The sequence below is a fragment of the Nelumbo lutea genome, chromosome 1 (assembly GCF_056320005.1).
Source record: "Nelumbo lutea isolate HS-2025 chromosome 1, American lotus-T2T, whole genome shotgun sequence".
NCBI classification, from domain to species: Eukaryota; Viridiplantae; Streptophyta; class Magnoliopsida; order Proteales; family Nelumbonaceae; genus Nelumbo; species Nelumbo lutea.
The window spans coordinates 218,103,782-218,120,226 of NC_142684.1; the positions used below are offsets into that span (position 1 = coordinate 218,103,782).

Consider the following 16,445-nt stretch of genomic DNA (forward strand, 5'->3'; position numbering starts at 1 on the left):
TTCCTCATGCAATTGACTTTTTACAATTTATTACCTAAAGTTTTGTTTGGATAAGCTTTTGTGTTTTTGTTTTTTATGACTTGAAAAATAGAAGCATGAAGTATGTTTGGTGCTTCTCGTGTGCCACAATCAACACAAAAATGTATTTGCTTTACCATAGTTGACAACTTGGCATGAAAAAGTTGTGCCAAGTTACATCCCTTTTAAGCTGCCTTCAGCATCAAATCAGCCATACCACGTGGTATGGTTCATAAAATAATTATTAAAAATGGCTATGATTATGATATTTTGTACGAATAAATATCACGTGGAATATTTTTGTCATGGCACTTTTATGCCATGTGTCAACTATGAAATCAAGAGAGAATGACTGTTTAGCCGATCTCAGAATTCTTAGCCTCACCGGGATCTCCATCATGCATCAATGCTAAATTCACGGGTAAAATGTGATTTATAGGAAGGGGCTATTAATAAACTATGGGGACTGTAATTTCAGATTTTGTGGTGGAGTACAACATACTTCAGGTGGGAAGGCTTCATATGTTCACACTTTTCATGTTTTGTAAAAAAGCAAACAAAAATACCCCAAGCCACGCAATCAAAGCACGAAACATCATATCCTTGTTTCTTGTTTTTTTATTGCGGAAGTGTTTTTGCTTTGGAAAATACACATTATCACACTCTGGAACAGTTTTTTTTTCTGCCCAAAGCACAAAAGTATTTTAAAAAAATATATAAAAAAAAACCAAAGTTTCTAAGATCGATTTTTTTTCAAGATTTTTTTATTTTTAAAGTGGGAGGAATTGAAAGAGGTCTTTCTTTTAAGCAAAAATAACTATTGTCTATTGATACTTGGGAGGACATTAGATATACTTGATTTATAGTCTTGTCAGTGTTTTCTATTGTTTACAAGTAAAGGGAGCATTTTACAACATGTATGTTTTTGTTTTCATTTATTTTTGAAAATAAAAATACAAGCTTGTTCTTGAACCATGTTTTTATTTTGAAAAGCAAATGCATGTTAGTTTTGTTTCAAAAAACAATGCATGTTTTTGAAACCATAATTTTTGCAATATAAGAATTATATAATTTATGAACATGATATTAAATAACCAAATGAAAACATGTTCTTCAAACTAGAGATTTCAAGAGCATGTTTTTAGTTTCAATTTTAGAAACAAAAAACAAATATACAACCAAAAATACATTTTCTGTGTTTTAGTTTTAAGAACCAATTTGTTTTCAAATCAAGGTTCAAAATATTGATACACCTCAATACGGGGGAAGGGTGTATCTGTACTTTGAACCTTCCCCTTCATATGTTTTTTTAGTTTTTTTGTTCAAAATTGAAAGGGAGGTTGCAATTAATGTTCATTAACGTTTAAAACAACCTTTTTTTCAAAGATATCCTAAAAACAATGTATCAATACCTTATACCAATTTTTTTGGAACTAACAATAAGAAAAACAATTCACATCGGAGATCAGCCCCAAAATATAATTCAGATTAGCTGAATGCATTAACTATGTAGTGGGCTGTGGAACCAATGACAGCACCCTATGCCAGTGATAAAATACATGGGGCCCACAGTGAGGGGTTGAATGATTGTAGGCCCCATGTATCAACCCTGGTTTAGTTTTATTTTTACATTACCAATAAGAAAAAACAATTCACATTGAAAATCATCCCCAAAATTCGAAATAGCTGAATTCATTAGGGATGTAGTGGACTGTGGAACCAATGATAAAAACCCACAGTCCACACCAGTGATAAAATACATGGGCCCACAGTGAGAGATTGAATAGTTATGGGCCTCATGTATCAACCCTGATGGCGATGCGATTTGATCCCCGAGTCCCTGCAATAACCGGGCCAGAGGACTTAACAGTTGAATGAATTACAAGTTTTCTTAAATCAGTAACTCCATGTACTTTTTTTATGGATAGTAACTCCATGCACTTGTTCAGACCTTCAACCATTACTTGGATTTCTAAGGCCAGACTTGTATTTTGCATCATAAGCCTCCTGGTGTGAGAATGGCATTGTTGGGCAACTGGTTTGGGTTGAAGTTCAGATTAGGGTTAAGATTGAGGTATCAGATTCGACTCGATTAGACCAAATTATATTGGAAAAGATGATAGCCTAATAATTTGACAACAAACCTGTTCTTTTGTTTTATGAAGCTCTATAATTGGTTCCGGTATTAACCGGTCAGGTCAGAGCAGTTGGAACAGGCCCAATCCCAATCCCATTATAATTGAGACAGAAATGGAGATCAAGAATAAAACTCAATTAATAATCACGAGCCAAAAAGTAGATCCAAACATTGTGTAATAGGGTCAGATTGGTCAAGAGTCAAGACCATTAATAGCCTTATAACAGAAGGCAAAGACATGTCCATAATTCCCTTTCCTGAACAGTAAATGCACATCCATTGTTGTTGGGTTTATTCAATCTGTGAATTTGCTTCCAGCCTGTGGTTTTAAATGATTCTTGCAATTGCTGTAATAATAGGAAAACATGGGAGAACTTGTTTATGCATGTACAATGAAAGCCAAATTGTGTTTCTTTGTAATTCGATTAGCACAGGAAAAACTTTATGCAATCTTTTTGTTGAATTAGGAGTGTTGTATGGTATACCCAAGGTTCGAAACATCAATACCTATTGTACCGATATGTATCGTATTGGGAGTTTTCTGATACGCCCCTATAGAGGGTGTATCGGGGTTTTGACCGCTTCAAGGGGTAGACAGACCTTAAACTGGCCCCTCTGAGCCAGATTTGAAAAAGATACAAAAAAAAAAAAAAAAAAAAACTACCGATACACCTCTACCATATCAGGCATATCGATATTTTGAACCTTGGCTATACCCTTTGGACATCTTTCTGTACATCCTCTCATGCACCATGTACCCTACTGTTTTAAATGTATGAACAGTTACCTTTCTCAAAAAAGGTGTAAAAAAGGGGTTGAGACTAGAGGAGTCCCACAAAATCCCATACCAGTTAGGGCTGTCAATGGTCCAGGTCTGGTTCGGGACAGGATAGAACCATCCCAAACCAATTGCTGACCCAGAACCAAACCAGACCCTAACAGTTCTACAAAATTAGAACCGGTACCAAACCAGCGGGTTATTGGGACAATAGGGTCTGGCCCGATAAGAACCGATTAAATTAAAAAACTGTTAAGATCTGTAGTTTTTGGTTAAAAAAAAAACATTTTATTCAAATGACCTTTTAACAGAGATGAAATGCCAAGAAATAGAGCAAAGAAAACACAACAGACAATTCAACAACTACAGCCTACATACGATTGAACAAAAAGTAAAGCACAAAACAACAATAAAGAAAAACAACCAATTACTTTTAATCAGTTTCACTGTTGGCGTATTGATGCGTTGAATTCTGCTGATATGTTTGCTTTACCCATACAAAATTGTTCATTTCTTGACTGCAATTACCTGGCAAGGCTGGCTTCATCAATGAACAAGTGCCTGTTCAGTCGTTTGTCTTTTCACTGTATTAATCTAGGGAAGCAAATCCATGGATATTTTATTTAAAGTATGAATCAATTCTGATACAAGTATGGAGAATCACTTTGTAGCATTCCAAATCGTATCAAATTGGTGCCTTGACACCCAAGCAAGTCTGTCTCTACAACCAATGAGAAGGGCAACTGCAACTTAGGGCTCTAGTCTCCTCTTTGTCTAATCCTCTCTGTCGAAGTCAACAAATTCAATTATCATATTCAACCAACTGACCATAGAACTTGACCTCTAGTCTTCAAATTGTTTGCTCAGGTTGAAGCACAAGCACTCCTGAGTCATGGTTCTTCTTCAAACAATCGACTAATCAAACATCAAATGGCAATGGGAAACACTCAAGTCTCAAACACAATTACTCTTCTAATAGAACTTGACAAAGGAGTGAAGAAAGAGTTATGTCCTTTCTAATGTCTAGTATCCTTTCTCCTATTCAACAACGATGTCAACAAACAAAATGGAAACCTGAAGCCAAATCAACCAATTAGGTTTTGCTTTGCATCTTCTCATTCCTGCCTTTTATATTGACCACCACATTTACAAGTAATGAATTATAGACATTACTGTAGTACAAATTTCAAGAATGCCATGAAAAGCTATTAAGACAATAGCAGGTACTTATCTTATTATTAAATATTTAATTGGTTTGGGTCTGTATCGGTTCGGGACAGCCAAAACCAGTCTCGAATCGATAATAATCAGGACACAAAAAGAACCAGAACCAACCCAACAGGACAAAACTCCAAACCAGAACCAACATAATTGGTTTGGTTGATACAGTTGTGTCAGGTAGATCCAATCCATTGATAGCCCTAATACCAGCAGTGCTGGAATATTAGCAGCTTTGGGCTATAAAAACTCAAATGGCATCTGACCACGAGGCACAGTGACATTCACTTCATAGTTACCACTTATCAATCAAAAAATAAAACGGGATTTTAGCGATACGGATAGTATTTTCTTATTGTTGGAAACCCAAAAGTACCTCTGACTTTATTATCTATAACAGCCTTACTAGGAGGCTATGAGCTCACATACCTTGCTGCTCCATATCCAGCTCAGTCTAAGGCCTGTAGGTACCTAGATTTTTTCCTTATACTCAAAATGCAGAAACAAATTCCAAACTTCTGATACTTCAAATGGCAAGGTTCCTTTCAAGGACTGCACCTAATAGCCTGATTTGATATGCTTGATAAGATTTCAAGTTAACTTCATCATCTGCCACTGTTTTATTTTTTGAATTCACATCCCTTGTTCCATATCTTGCTCAATTTATACATCTAGATCAAATTGAAAAATTTTCCTTAAAGACTCAATTCTAAGACTCCCGTGGTATTCTTGGGTCACTTCACTTCCAGAATGAAAACATAGCATTGGAAATGGGTATCTCCAATTTGAAATGTCCAAGTAACACAGTTCAAAAGGAAGACCATGCTAAACTGGATTGGAAAAAGTGAAACCAATCCCAACCCAAACCATAACCTTTACTCAAATGCAGAGCAGACAGTCTTATAGGGACAAATGGCTTTAGGTTTGTTTGGTCAACGTGGATCACTGACACGCCTATGCATTAACTGAGTGCTAATTTGAAGATTGCAAGTAAAGAAAGAATACCAATTTAGCATCTATCAAGAAAAAAATACAGAATAACAATTTAGCATTGTTAGGGCACTGTTGAAAAGACCCATGGGAAGCATGAATAGTCTTTTGCATCCATCTGTCTGAAGCCAGTAGGTCAATATTATATGATAGATAAACATGGACTAGGGGTATTAGGCAAGGGGACCCCCTTTCCCCTTTTCTCTTTACCCTGATTGCTGAAGTTTTGGGGACGATTATTGAGAGGGCAGATTCTAGGGGTTTGGTAAGTGGTTGGAGAGTTGGGAGGGATGGGGTTCCGGTCACTCATTTATAGTTTGCGGATGACACAATTCTGTTTTGTGAAGGGGATGAGATTAGGTGGGTTAGAAACTTAAAACGGGTGATTAATGTGTTTGAAAAAGTGACCAACCTCAAAGTCAACTTTGATAAGAATTGTGTGATTGGCATTAATATGAGTGCTGGAGAGGTAGAAGAAAGGGCCCAAATATTGGGATGCGAGATTGCTCAATGGCCACTGAAGTATTTGGGGCTTCCTTTAGGGCATAATCTTAGCAAAAGGGGCTTTTGGAATCCGGTGATTGAAAATTTCACAAAAAGGCTAGCTTCATGGAAGAAAAACTACATGTCTTTGGGTGGTAGGATAGCGTTGATTAAAGCAACCTTGGCCAACCTCCCAATCTACTTTCTGCCTATGTTTAAAATTCCTAAGGGAGTGTGTAGGGTGATGGAGAAATTCATGAGAGATTTCCTATGGGAACCTGGGGAGGAGAAAAGGAATCATAGAGTTAGGTGGGATCTGGTCACTAGAGCTAAAAATGATGGTGGTCTTGGCTTGGGTAACTTGCAGAAGAAGAATGAAGCTCTGTTGGGGAAATGGCTATGGAGACTAACAAAGTTAAGGGATAATCTGTGGGCTAAAATTATCCTAAGTATTCATGGGCAAGAGGCAGATGGTTGGGACACAGGTGTTTCATCTAGGGCCACAAAGCTTCTCCCTAGAAGTCTATTCATGCTATTCTTCCATCCTTCCTTTTATCAGGTATGACCTTTGCTCCGGTAATTCTGTAAGATTTTGGGAACATATTTGGGTGGGTGACACACCTTTGAAAGAGCAGTTTCCTTCTTTGTTCTCTCTCTCTCAAGGTTTAAAAATGAACCCGTTGCTACCTTCCTAACCTTTTCTAATTCTGCCCCGGTTTGGAACCTGGGCTTTCGAAGGGCCCTTAGAGACTCTGAATTGGATTCCATTTCTAATTTGCTTAAGATTCTGAAGGAGGTAGTTGTTGACCCCTACTCCCTCGGGTATCTTTTCTTGCTCTTCTTTTTTCAAGGAATTAACCCATTCCCAATCGGCCCTTGATTTTCCTTTCCCGGTTCCAAAAGTTTGGGGTAGACCAATTCCTCCTAGAGTCGGTGCTTTTTGCTCGGAAGCTATCCTAGGAAAGTGTAACACTTGTGACTTCAAAAGAAAAGGTCAAGTTGGTGTTTATCCCCGCACTGGTGCATCTTATATAAGAATAATGGTGAGAGTTGTTATCACTTATTAGTTTCCTGTCCTTTTGTATCAGAAATCTGGTGTTAGTTTTTCTCTCTTTTCAGTTGCAGGTGGTCCACCCCCCCAAGTGTGCAAAGCTTGTTTAACTCTACTTCAGTGAGGGGTTTAAAAAAGAGAGGTAAAATCTCGTGGAGATGTGTAAGAGCAGTTGTATGCTGGACAATGTGGGAGGAAAGGAGTCAACGAACTTTCCATGAAAAAGAAAAGAACAAAGAAGCCATCATTGATTTAATCTATGTTAGGGTGGTTCATTAGGTCAAGTCTATGAAGCTATTTGAAGGATTCTCAACAAGAGATATCATTAAAAATTGGAAAGTAGCCTCGTCCACTCAGTTGATTAACTCCCCTATTCCAACTTGGTCTCCTCCCACTTTAAGGTTCACTAAATTGAATTTTGATGGCAGCAGAGAAGGAAACCCAGGCCCCTCAGGTATAGGTGGAGTGTTTAGGGACAAAGAAGGTCAAATTTTGGCCATGTTTTCAGGGCCTACAAGTTGGGGGGATTCTTTGATAGCTTAAATTTCAGTAGTAAAAAGAGCCAAACAGCAGAATATTAGGAAGTTGCTGGTGGAGGGTGACTCTAGAGTGGCTATTAACTGGCTGCAAAAGGAAGATGTTAGTTTGTGGAAATTCTCAAATGCAAAAAAAAAAAAAAAAAAATCAAAACATGCAAATTCAGTTTCAGTGGTCCAAGAGGAGTGCCAATTCTTTTGTAGACTATTTAGCTAAACAAGGGGTGGGAAGAGCTAGTTTCTTTTGGGCTGTGTTGTAATGTGATGTTTTACTTTTAGGGTGGGGTAAGAGATTTTACCCCCCCCCCCTCCTGTTGTATCTTCTTCCATCTCCTTTTATTAATAAAAACCTCTGTTATTGATCGAAAAAAATTGTAACTAAGTTTTCTAAGAATGGCTATGCTACACATGCCCTATTTTCTTTAAATTGCATATCTGTACACCTAAAAAAAGATAAACATATAGGAAACTATTAAATCAACTGAAACACCTTACAACAATGCTAGCAGTACAAAGCAAAATAGACATATAGAAAATCATTAAACCAAGCACAACAAAATCTCACTATAAATCATGTCAAACTAAGCCAATATAGAGCGATGTATTAGTTTGTACCTGTATTTACATACACAAGGAGGCAAATAAATTAAAAAAAAAAAAAAAAGCTCAACAAACTACCATGTCCAAGAAAGGATCATGCATGCCATATTTATAGGTAATCCCTCCACAAGAACTTGTTTGAACCATGTGAATGTCCAGCTTATATCTACAAAAGAGGGAAAAACAAGACAACTATGTGATATGTTTTGTCTAAAGGAAAGCAAAAGTAATAAACAAAAAACAAAAAGAATCTTCAATTTACTTTTATAAATCAAACAGAATCTTGAATGGAATTGATTTAACTTGATAGATTGTTCAACTAATGAAAACATACTCAAATAAAGAAATCAACCTTGAAGCATTGAAATTGATCTTTCCTGCATCTCCTTTCCATTATTTCAATATTATCAATTCAAAAGAGAAGATTATTGATCCTGCAACTCACATACACAAAAGTCACATATAGAGATTTCTCATTTATAATTTAAGTTTTGGAATGTATTAAACATAATTTCATGACTCCAAATGCATTTTTTCCAAAGGGCTACCTGAATAGAGAGGTTGTGAAAACATTGCATGAGTCATTAAAGGAAGATCCCAAAGATATTGTCAAATTTAGGATGATAATAGATACTGCAGGAATCAATCAAAGTGTATTTGAATAATTGGAAGGGCCACCAGGCTATGGTTGCTGAGGTATGTCTCCTCTTTGCTTGGCTGTTATATGCTTGAAGAGGACAGAAGCATCATATTAGTTGAAGATGGGCTGGGTGGTTATGATTTTTTGGTCCAAGAATATCAACAAGTAGATAGACAAAAGATCAAAACTGACATTAGTGGTGAATTGGTGATCACGAACATGCAATAAATTAACCTTTTCTTCATTGGTAAGTATTCTCCATGTCTAAACTACAATTTTCCAGAGGGTAAATTTCTGAATGCCTCATCAAATAACATAGAAACTTCAAAATAATGAATAATCCAACACACCGAACCCAACAACTAACACCTCTACCTAGGCGTGCAACCTCCAAATGCTTTCGTCTAGCTAAACTATAAATTGATTCCTGAAAGTACCAGTCCTAAAACAATAGTTTTAGCATATAAAGAGCCCATCTATCCTCTTAAAAGATGCCATTAGAACTAAAGGAAAATGTCTTTTAATAAACTGGATTATATTTAGATGAAAAGAACATGATTAAAATGAAATGTAAACTTATCAGGTTGTGGTTCTAGCAGCCCTGAGGAGCTAATGGCCTAAATGCCGATGGGTTAGCAACATGACTTTTTTTATTACTAGGTAACATTTCCTTGGTTAGGAGAAAAACACTAGCATGCTGACCATAGTTTTCAAGGCGCCAAGGCAAGGCTAGGCAACAAGGGGATGCCTAGGTGTTGCCTAGGCAATGGATTTTTTCAAGTAAAAAATACATATCCTAGGGTAGTTCCCTAGGTTCCATAACCATCTTTCCTTAATAACTATCCATAATTTTCATAAGAAAATTATAAACTTCATGTTTAAATCTAGAAAATCAACATATTTATATGAAAAAGAAGAAAGAAAAGAAAATTAAAAAAAAATATATGGGGACTGAACTAGGGGTGAGCAAAAAAAACCAAACCGACCGAAACCGAACCGAAAAATCGATTAACCAAACCGGTCGGTTCGGTTTCAGTTCGGTGTTTTTAAAACCAGTTCGGTTAACCAAAATAGAAAACCAGCGGTTAACCGAACCGACCGCTATATATATATTTCTATATATTTTATATATATTTATGTATATTATATATTATAAATTAATAAATATGCATTATATGTATATAAATATATATTTATAATATATGATATATTATTTATTATTTTAAATATAATATTTTATATATATTTATATTTTTTATTATAATATATATTGTAAAAATTACAAACCGAAAAACCGATGGTTAACCGATTGGTTTCGGTTACCAGTTTTCCAAAAAACGGTAGTGTTTGGTTACAAAAAAAGGCCCACGGTTCAACTAACCGAACTGTGAGCACCCGTAGATTGAACCCCTATTTTTGTTATAGGAAGAAGTGGAGGAAGAAATGTGTTGTTTAGACAAAATTTACGTTTTTCCCTTACTTATTTGGTTTAGATTCTTAAGTCTTTGAGGGTTCAATACAGCAGTTAGCGACGTTTGTGTTGATTAAACCCTGACAAATAAGAAAATAATAAAAAGAAATTAATTTATAAACACAAAAATGAATATTTTTGTTTAATAATGCCTATTTTATAATTATAATCTCAAAAAAGTAACAATATAAAAGTATTTTATGACTATACAAAACTGCTTGGCGATAGGGCAAGGCGAGCCTCCAAGGCCGCCTTGTCGCCTAGGCGTCAACTTGACAACTATGATGCTGACACAAGTGGACAGTTGGAACAATAAGAAGGAAGAATAGAAATAAGAGAAAAAGATCAGTTACACATTACATCCCGGCCCAATGCAACTCCATTTATGGCTATCTTCTCCCAACCTCCACTCTTGCCAAAGAATTTGCTAAGACATTGGCACTCCTTGAAACCCATTTGAATGAGATGTTCAAATTTGCACCTAGGGAAAGAATCTGCTAGCAACATGAGTAAATTGCACTATGAACTTGTCAAGTAGTGTCTCAAGCAAACCTTAATAAGCTAATGGCCTTAATGCCCATGTGTTCTGGAACATCCTTTATTTTCATAGAAAAAATAAAATTAGAATTAAAATTAAGTTGAGCAACAATGTAGGTACTTCACATTTAGCAGAATCCAGTCATCAATGCACTCTACATGAAAATTGTAAACACAAGGGAATCCATGAACCTGAAAAACTTCTAATGAGCATTTGCAACTTAACAATCTTAACATATCCTAAAATAGAAAGGGCAGAATCTAATAAAAATGAAGTGTTATAGTATCAAAAATGTCCCTTTCAACCATACAAATGACACATTTTCATAATTTATCAGGACTTAGGTTTTGGACCACCACAGTTCCTCTTGGACAAAACCCAAAAGGAAAAACATCCTTAAGGTAGAAAGCACAAAATATGTTGGCTTTCCATATGAATTAGATTATGGGAAATAGTCAAGTACATAGAAAACTTGGCTAGAAAACTCTTCATGTCATGATTTTTATTGCTTCTGCAATTTACAAAAAAATGGCATCTATTACATGGGCCAGGTAAAAAAAAAAAAACAAAAAGAAAAGAAAGAAAGAAAGAGAAAAGGTGTACCATGGGCAAAGCTCACAGCAAAGGAGCAACATAAAAATGAAATGGATTTGTTTGAATGGTTATGGCAGTATGGCATTCTCAAATAAAAAAGAAACAAGATAATCAAATCTTCCTGGCATAGATGTTTGGTCATTTTGATAAAAAACAGTGGAAACGGAATTATTTATCTCATTTCCAACATGGAACTCTTCAAGGAAGATGGGACATTCGCTACATGTAATTGAAACGGCATTTGGTCTAAACTTGAGAAACTCCTGAATAAGTGCGTCCACTGCTTCTCTCTAATCTCTACAGAAGTAAAGGCAAAAATCACAACGATCGGAACCAGTAACAAGAACAAAACTAAAGGTGGGAAATAACTTGTTAAACAACACAATATTAGAACATACATCCCTGAGAGAGGTATATGCATCTAAAGGTCCATTTTTCAGATTCGTAATAAAACAAATATAATGCTTACATATCCTTTACAATGTAGTATGCTAGAATGAACTAAATTGTTGGCATGTCTACACTAAAAAACTCGAAATGCTGAAAAACCACTATCAGCTGAGCCACTGGAGCTAATAGAAAATAATAAGAAAAATTAAAAAAAAATAATGTTAAAACCTATGGAACTGCTAGTTAAAAACTAATCAATTATCAGAAACTAGAAACCTCTCGGATAGGGAAAAACACAACATTGCTGAGAAGGATTCCAACATGCATTCCAGTTCAATATTCATTACCACAAAAACTCTAATTGTCATTGACATTTAAGAAACAAAACATTCAAGAGTCCCATCTATGGAAAATGTTGATGTTGAAACAATCTTCTGCTATTTGCTTTTTCTACGGTTTTTACACAAAAAGTACTCACCCAATAAAAAAAGAAAAGCTCACTATTTAGCAGGGGTTATATTGGACAAAGAAATCAGGGTCTTCCACCATTCTATTTGTTGCATCCTCATTTTTACATATAAAAAATAAAAAATAAAAATAAATAAGTAAGAATCAATAGATTCAGGGTGGGGGTCACTCGGTAGAATTGGACAGCATGGCAGTGTTTGTAAAATCCCTGTGTACAGCAGCTAGTTGTACATGCTTTTTTATTATTCCAATGATATTATACTTTGCTTTCTCTCAAAAAAATGTGAGTCCATCTAATGCATCGTCAAGTTATAACTTATAAGGTGAATCCTGATTTGGCTTTGTTATAAATCAGGGTTACTCAAACATAATTCCCCCCTATCTATCTGTCATCGTTCTCGCTGGACCAACCCATCAATCAAACATGATTCTCGATCTCAGCATCCAATTCGGCAACACTTCCATGCAGCCTCATCTTTGACGAAATTTCATCCAAAAGCACATAGATCTCAGTAGATCTTGGGTGAGATCTATCCTCCACAATAAACTTGTGCATGTGGCCCCCTACCTCAATGAGGCTATATCCTGCCGACTTTGTAACTTGATTGCTTTTCATAAGCTTCCGCACCTTTGCAACACCGTCCCATTGGCCTGCTAATGCATATACGTTGGAGAGAATCACGTAGTTCCCGGGATTCCACGGCTCGAGCTCAAAGAGGGAGTTGGCTGCTTTCTCAGCCAGTTCTACATCACCGTAGAAACTGCAAGCCCCTAAAAGAGCTCCCCATGCCACCGAGTCAGGCTTCATGGGCATGATCTTTATGAGAGAATAGGCTTCACTCAGCTCTCCGGCTCGGCTCAGGAGATCAATCATACATCCATAATGCTCTAGTTTTGGAGCGATGGAGAAGTCTTTCTGCATCAATTCAAAGAGTCGCCAGCCTTCAGAAACCAGGCCACCGTGACTGCATGCCTGAAGAACACCTACGAATGTGATGTCATCTGGTACAACCCCTCCTATCTAGTTTAACAATCACAGACATGCGTGTTAAGATGAAAGAATATAAGAGAGTAACGTTAAGGCAAGCTATGCATAGAATCGGATAGAAAACACGGTAAGTGGACAAAATCACCTAGAGAAGAAAATATTTACCAGCATTTCATGGAAAAGTGCTAGTCCCTCTTTCCACCTCCCATGGACAGCCAATCCTTTGACCATCGAATTCCATGAACACAAATTCCTCTCACTACCAATTTCATCAAACACCCTTCTTGCTGTATCAATCTTCCCACACTTTGCGTACATCTCCAACAAAGCATTGCTGACAAACACATTTCTCAAGAACCCGTTCTCTCTAGCATATGCTTCGATCTTCTTACCCATCTCCAACGCCCCGAGATTTGCACATGCTGGGAGGACACTAGCTAAGGTCTGCACATTTGGCTTCGCCTCCTCCATATTCTTCATCTCCATGAACACCTCAAGAGCCTCTTCGTACCGTTCATTCTGGGAATACCCAGAAATCAAAGCCGTCCAAGTAGCTACATTCCTTAAAGGCATTAATTCAAACAACTCTCTTGCTTCTGCAAACTTCCCGCACCTAGCGTAACCCGCTATCATCGAGTTCCATGAGGGTATGTCTCTCTCAATCATCCCATCAAACACTTGGCGCGCAGAGGCCAGCAAGCCTGATTTCGCATACATATCCAGTAAAGCCGTCAAGGCAAATGGGTCAAAATCCAAACCAAACTTGAGGAACTGGGTATGGAGCTTTCGCCCATGCTGGAGGCTGGGGATGACAGCACATGCGGCAAACAGGAACGTGAAGGAGTATTGGTTCGGTGGGCAGCGTTGGAGGCGCATTTGAGAGTAGAGGGAGAGGCACCGATGGTGAGGGCCATGAGAGGAGTAGGCTTGAATGAGCTTGTTGAAGAGAAACGCGGTTGGATGGGGAATAAGGTCGAACAGGGCCTGAGCATAGGAGATATTGGGGATTTCGAGAAGTTTAACGATGAGGAATTTGGTGTTGTCTATACCATTCCTGAGGGCGTGGGCGTGAACTTGCTTCAGTTTGTTCATAACAAGCTCATCTTACTAGCAGCTCACGACTACTTTGAGTTGGTTAACATACTCTCTACGTAGCCTTTTATTTATATTTGGGGAAGATTGAATAGAGGCTTCTCCGCCGCTCGCTCCCTTTGCTCCATGCCCAGACGAGACTTGGTAGGTGACTTTTACCTACCCACCGCCAGTTAAAGAATAGTGACGAGAAAAGATTAGGGAGGGGAGTTGCAGCGGGCAGTGGCGTACTACGCGACGAGCTATGACAAGGACGGCAAAACCTTAAGAGGGAGACTGTCTCCGCTCTCCACGACACCACGATGCTAGGGTTTTTGGTTCAGAAGTCGGAGCCTCGGAGGTTGGCTGTCTCGAACGAAGGGGAAACCGGGAAGGAAGAAGAGGGAAAAGCTGAAAACAATGTTGTAAGACTCGGACCGGATACAAACCGGAAACCCTGTCGGGTTGCGGGTCAAATAGTCCGACCGAAAGGTAAATCCGACGAATCATGATCTCATAAATAAAATAATAAAATTCAAAACTACAAAACATAAAAGTAGCTTTCTCGCACGGAATACCTGATATCCACTTATCTAGTATGTAGGGTGCAAATGGATAGGATCATCTGATCTCAGACCCGATCCTTGGTCGAATTTGGATGACTTTTTTCGGATCTTTGGATCGAATAATAGGATCCAATAAAAAATCATATCAGATTCGGATCAACCCCCTTATCCGATCTGATATATGTTATATTTATTTATATAAATATATAATACACATATATATATGTATGTATTATTTATTTATAAATATATTATTTATATTGTATTTTTATAAATTTGTTATATTATTTATTTTTTATAAAAAGCATGCATATATATGACAAAAATAATTAAAAAATACTAGTATTTTTTATTTTTTCTTTAATTAAATTGGTATATTTTATTTTCTTTAAATAATTTATTAATTTTTAAAGAAAATAAGTCGAATCGGATCAAATTCGAAGATCCAACTTACTAATAGGATTCAAATTCAGATAAAGACCTATCAGATCCGATCAGATCCGCCATGAATAGTATTAGATCGGATTCAAATATACCTTGATTTGAATCCAATCTGTTTGCATCCCTATCGGTATGAAAATAGGAGGGACTAAAAGAATGAAAAACATTACATTATTAGTTTACCAAAAGTAACCAAAATTGCCAATGTTCTAGTGGTGTTGACCCAAAAAAGGGAGAGGTTCAACTGGTGTTGAACTATATATATAACTTTTTATTTTAGTTTCAACTTGTATATTAAAAACTAATATTTAAAGCAAAAAAAAAAAAGTGTTTTTAGCAAAAATAGTGGGGTAAGGCTTGGGAATACATAGATCTTGAAAAGTTACCCAAAATATAAAATATAAAAAATATCACCCCAATTAGATATCCAAGCACAAAGTTATGGCCTTTAGAAAATTTCATTTATGTATAAAAATGTCAAAAATCAACCGATTTTCTAAAATCGGGACTGGGTCACCAGTTTTTTAGTTGGAATGGTCTAACCAGTCGTCGGTTTTGGCCAACTTTTTGTCCAATGCAATTTTAGGGGTATAACCAAACCGACCAAGGGCTTGAGTTATGGTTTGACTGGTCCAACTAGTCGATCTGATTTGGTTTTCTAAACATTGGAAATTTGCTTTTACGAAACTTTGATGTAAACTAATAATTTTTATAAAATTAATTTTTAATTAGCTTTATAAAATTAAATATTGGTTAATTGGTAACTTGTTGAAATTAAATATAATTTTATTGTAAATCTTTATTATTAACATAAAAATAATGGTTACTAATTTTTTGTAAATTTACTTGGGATATTTAATAATTGGTTATTAATTTACTATTAATAATTAAATAATGTAAATATTTGCAATGTGCCAAGTGGCTAGTTGGCAAGGTGGCTGGTTATAGTAGAGACTTGGGATCAATTCCCACCTACACCTAGGTTGTGGGGGTGGACTACCCCTGTTTTTGTAGCCCCTTGGAGCAAAAAAAAACTTATATAATGTAAATATTTATAGTTCAGAATCTATCACAACCCCTGAAACCAGAATTTGAATTATCTATTCTTGTATCCTGTTTGGTTCATATGGGAATCAAAATAAAAAAAAAAATGGAATCAGCTAAAGTGGGGGTTTCATTCCAAAGGGAGGGCGAGGGAATTGCAATGCCCTCAAATAGGGGAGTGCCATTCCACTAGTGTGAGCTTAGGGAAGCTCATGACCAGCTCAAGAAAAAGAAGTTGCCACACATTTTTTAGAGGAATGGGCTCGCATTTGACTTCAACAAATTGATTTTATTTTCAAGATAGTGATTCCATTTCTCTATGAGAAGGACATTCAACCAAAAGATCTTGAATTCGAATTGATTGGGAGAGGGAAGGTGTTAAGCACCCCTCCATCCAAGTTGTCCAATATAAAAGTTGTTATG

The 16,445-nt window shown here is 36.6% G+C and overlaps 1 protein-coding gene across 1 annotated transcript; it reads right to left on the reverse strand.

Moving 5' to 3' along the window:
- Positions 1-11,859: 11,859 nt before the first annotated feature.
- Positions 11,860-14,389, reverse strand: LOC148881057 (Pentatricopeptide repeat (PPR) superfamily protein). The gene is made up of 2 exons (XM_088963304.1): positions 13,066-14,389; positions 11,860-12,933 (listed from the first exon to the last, which is right to left on the reverse strand). The coding sequence occupies exons 1-2, from the start codon at positions 13,990-13,992 to the stop codon at positions 12,331-12,333; spliced, it is 1,530 nt and encodes a 509-aa protein (XP_088819430.1). The 5' UTR covers positions 13,993-14,389; the 3' UTR covers positions 11,860-12,330.
- Between the last annotated feature and the right edge of the window lie 2,056 nt (positions 14,390-16,445).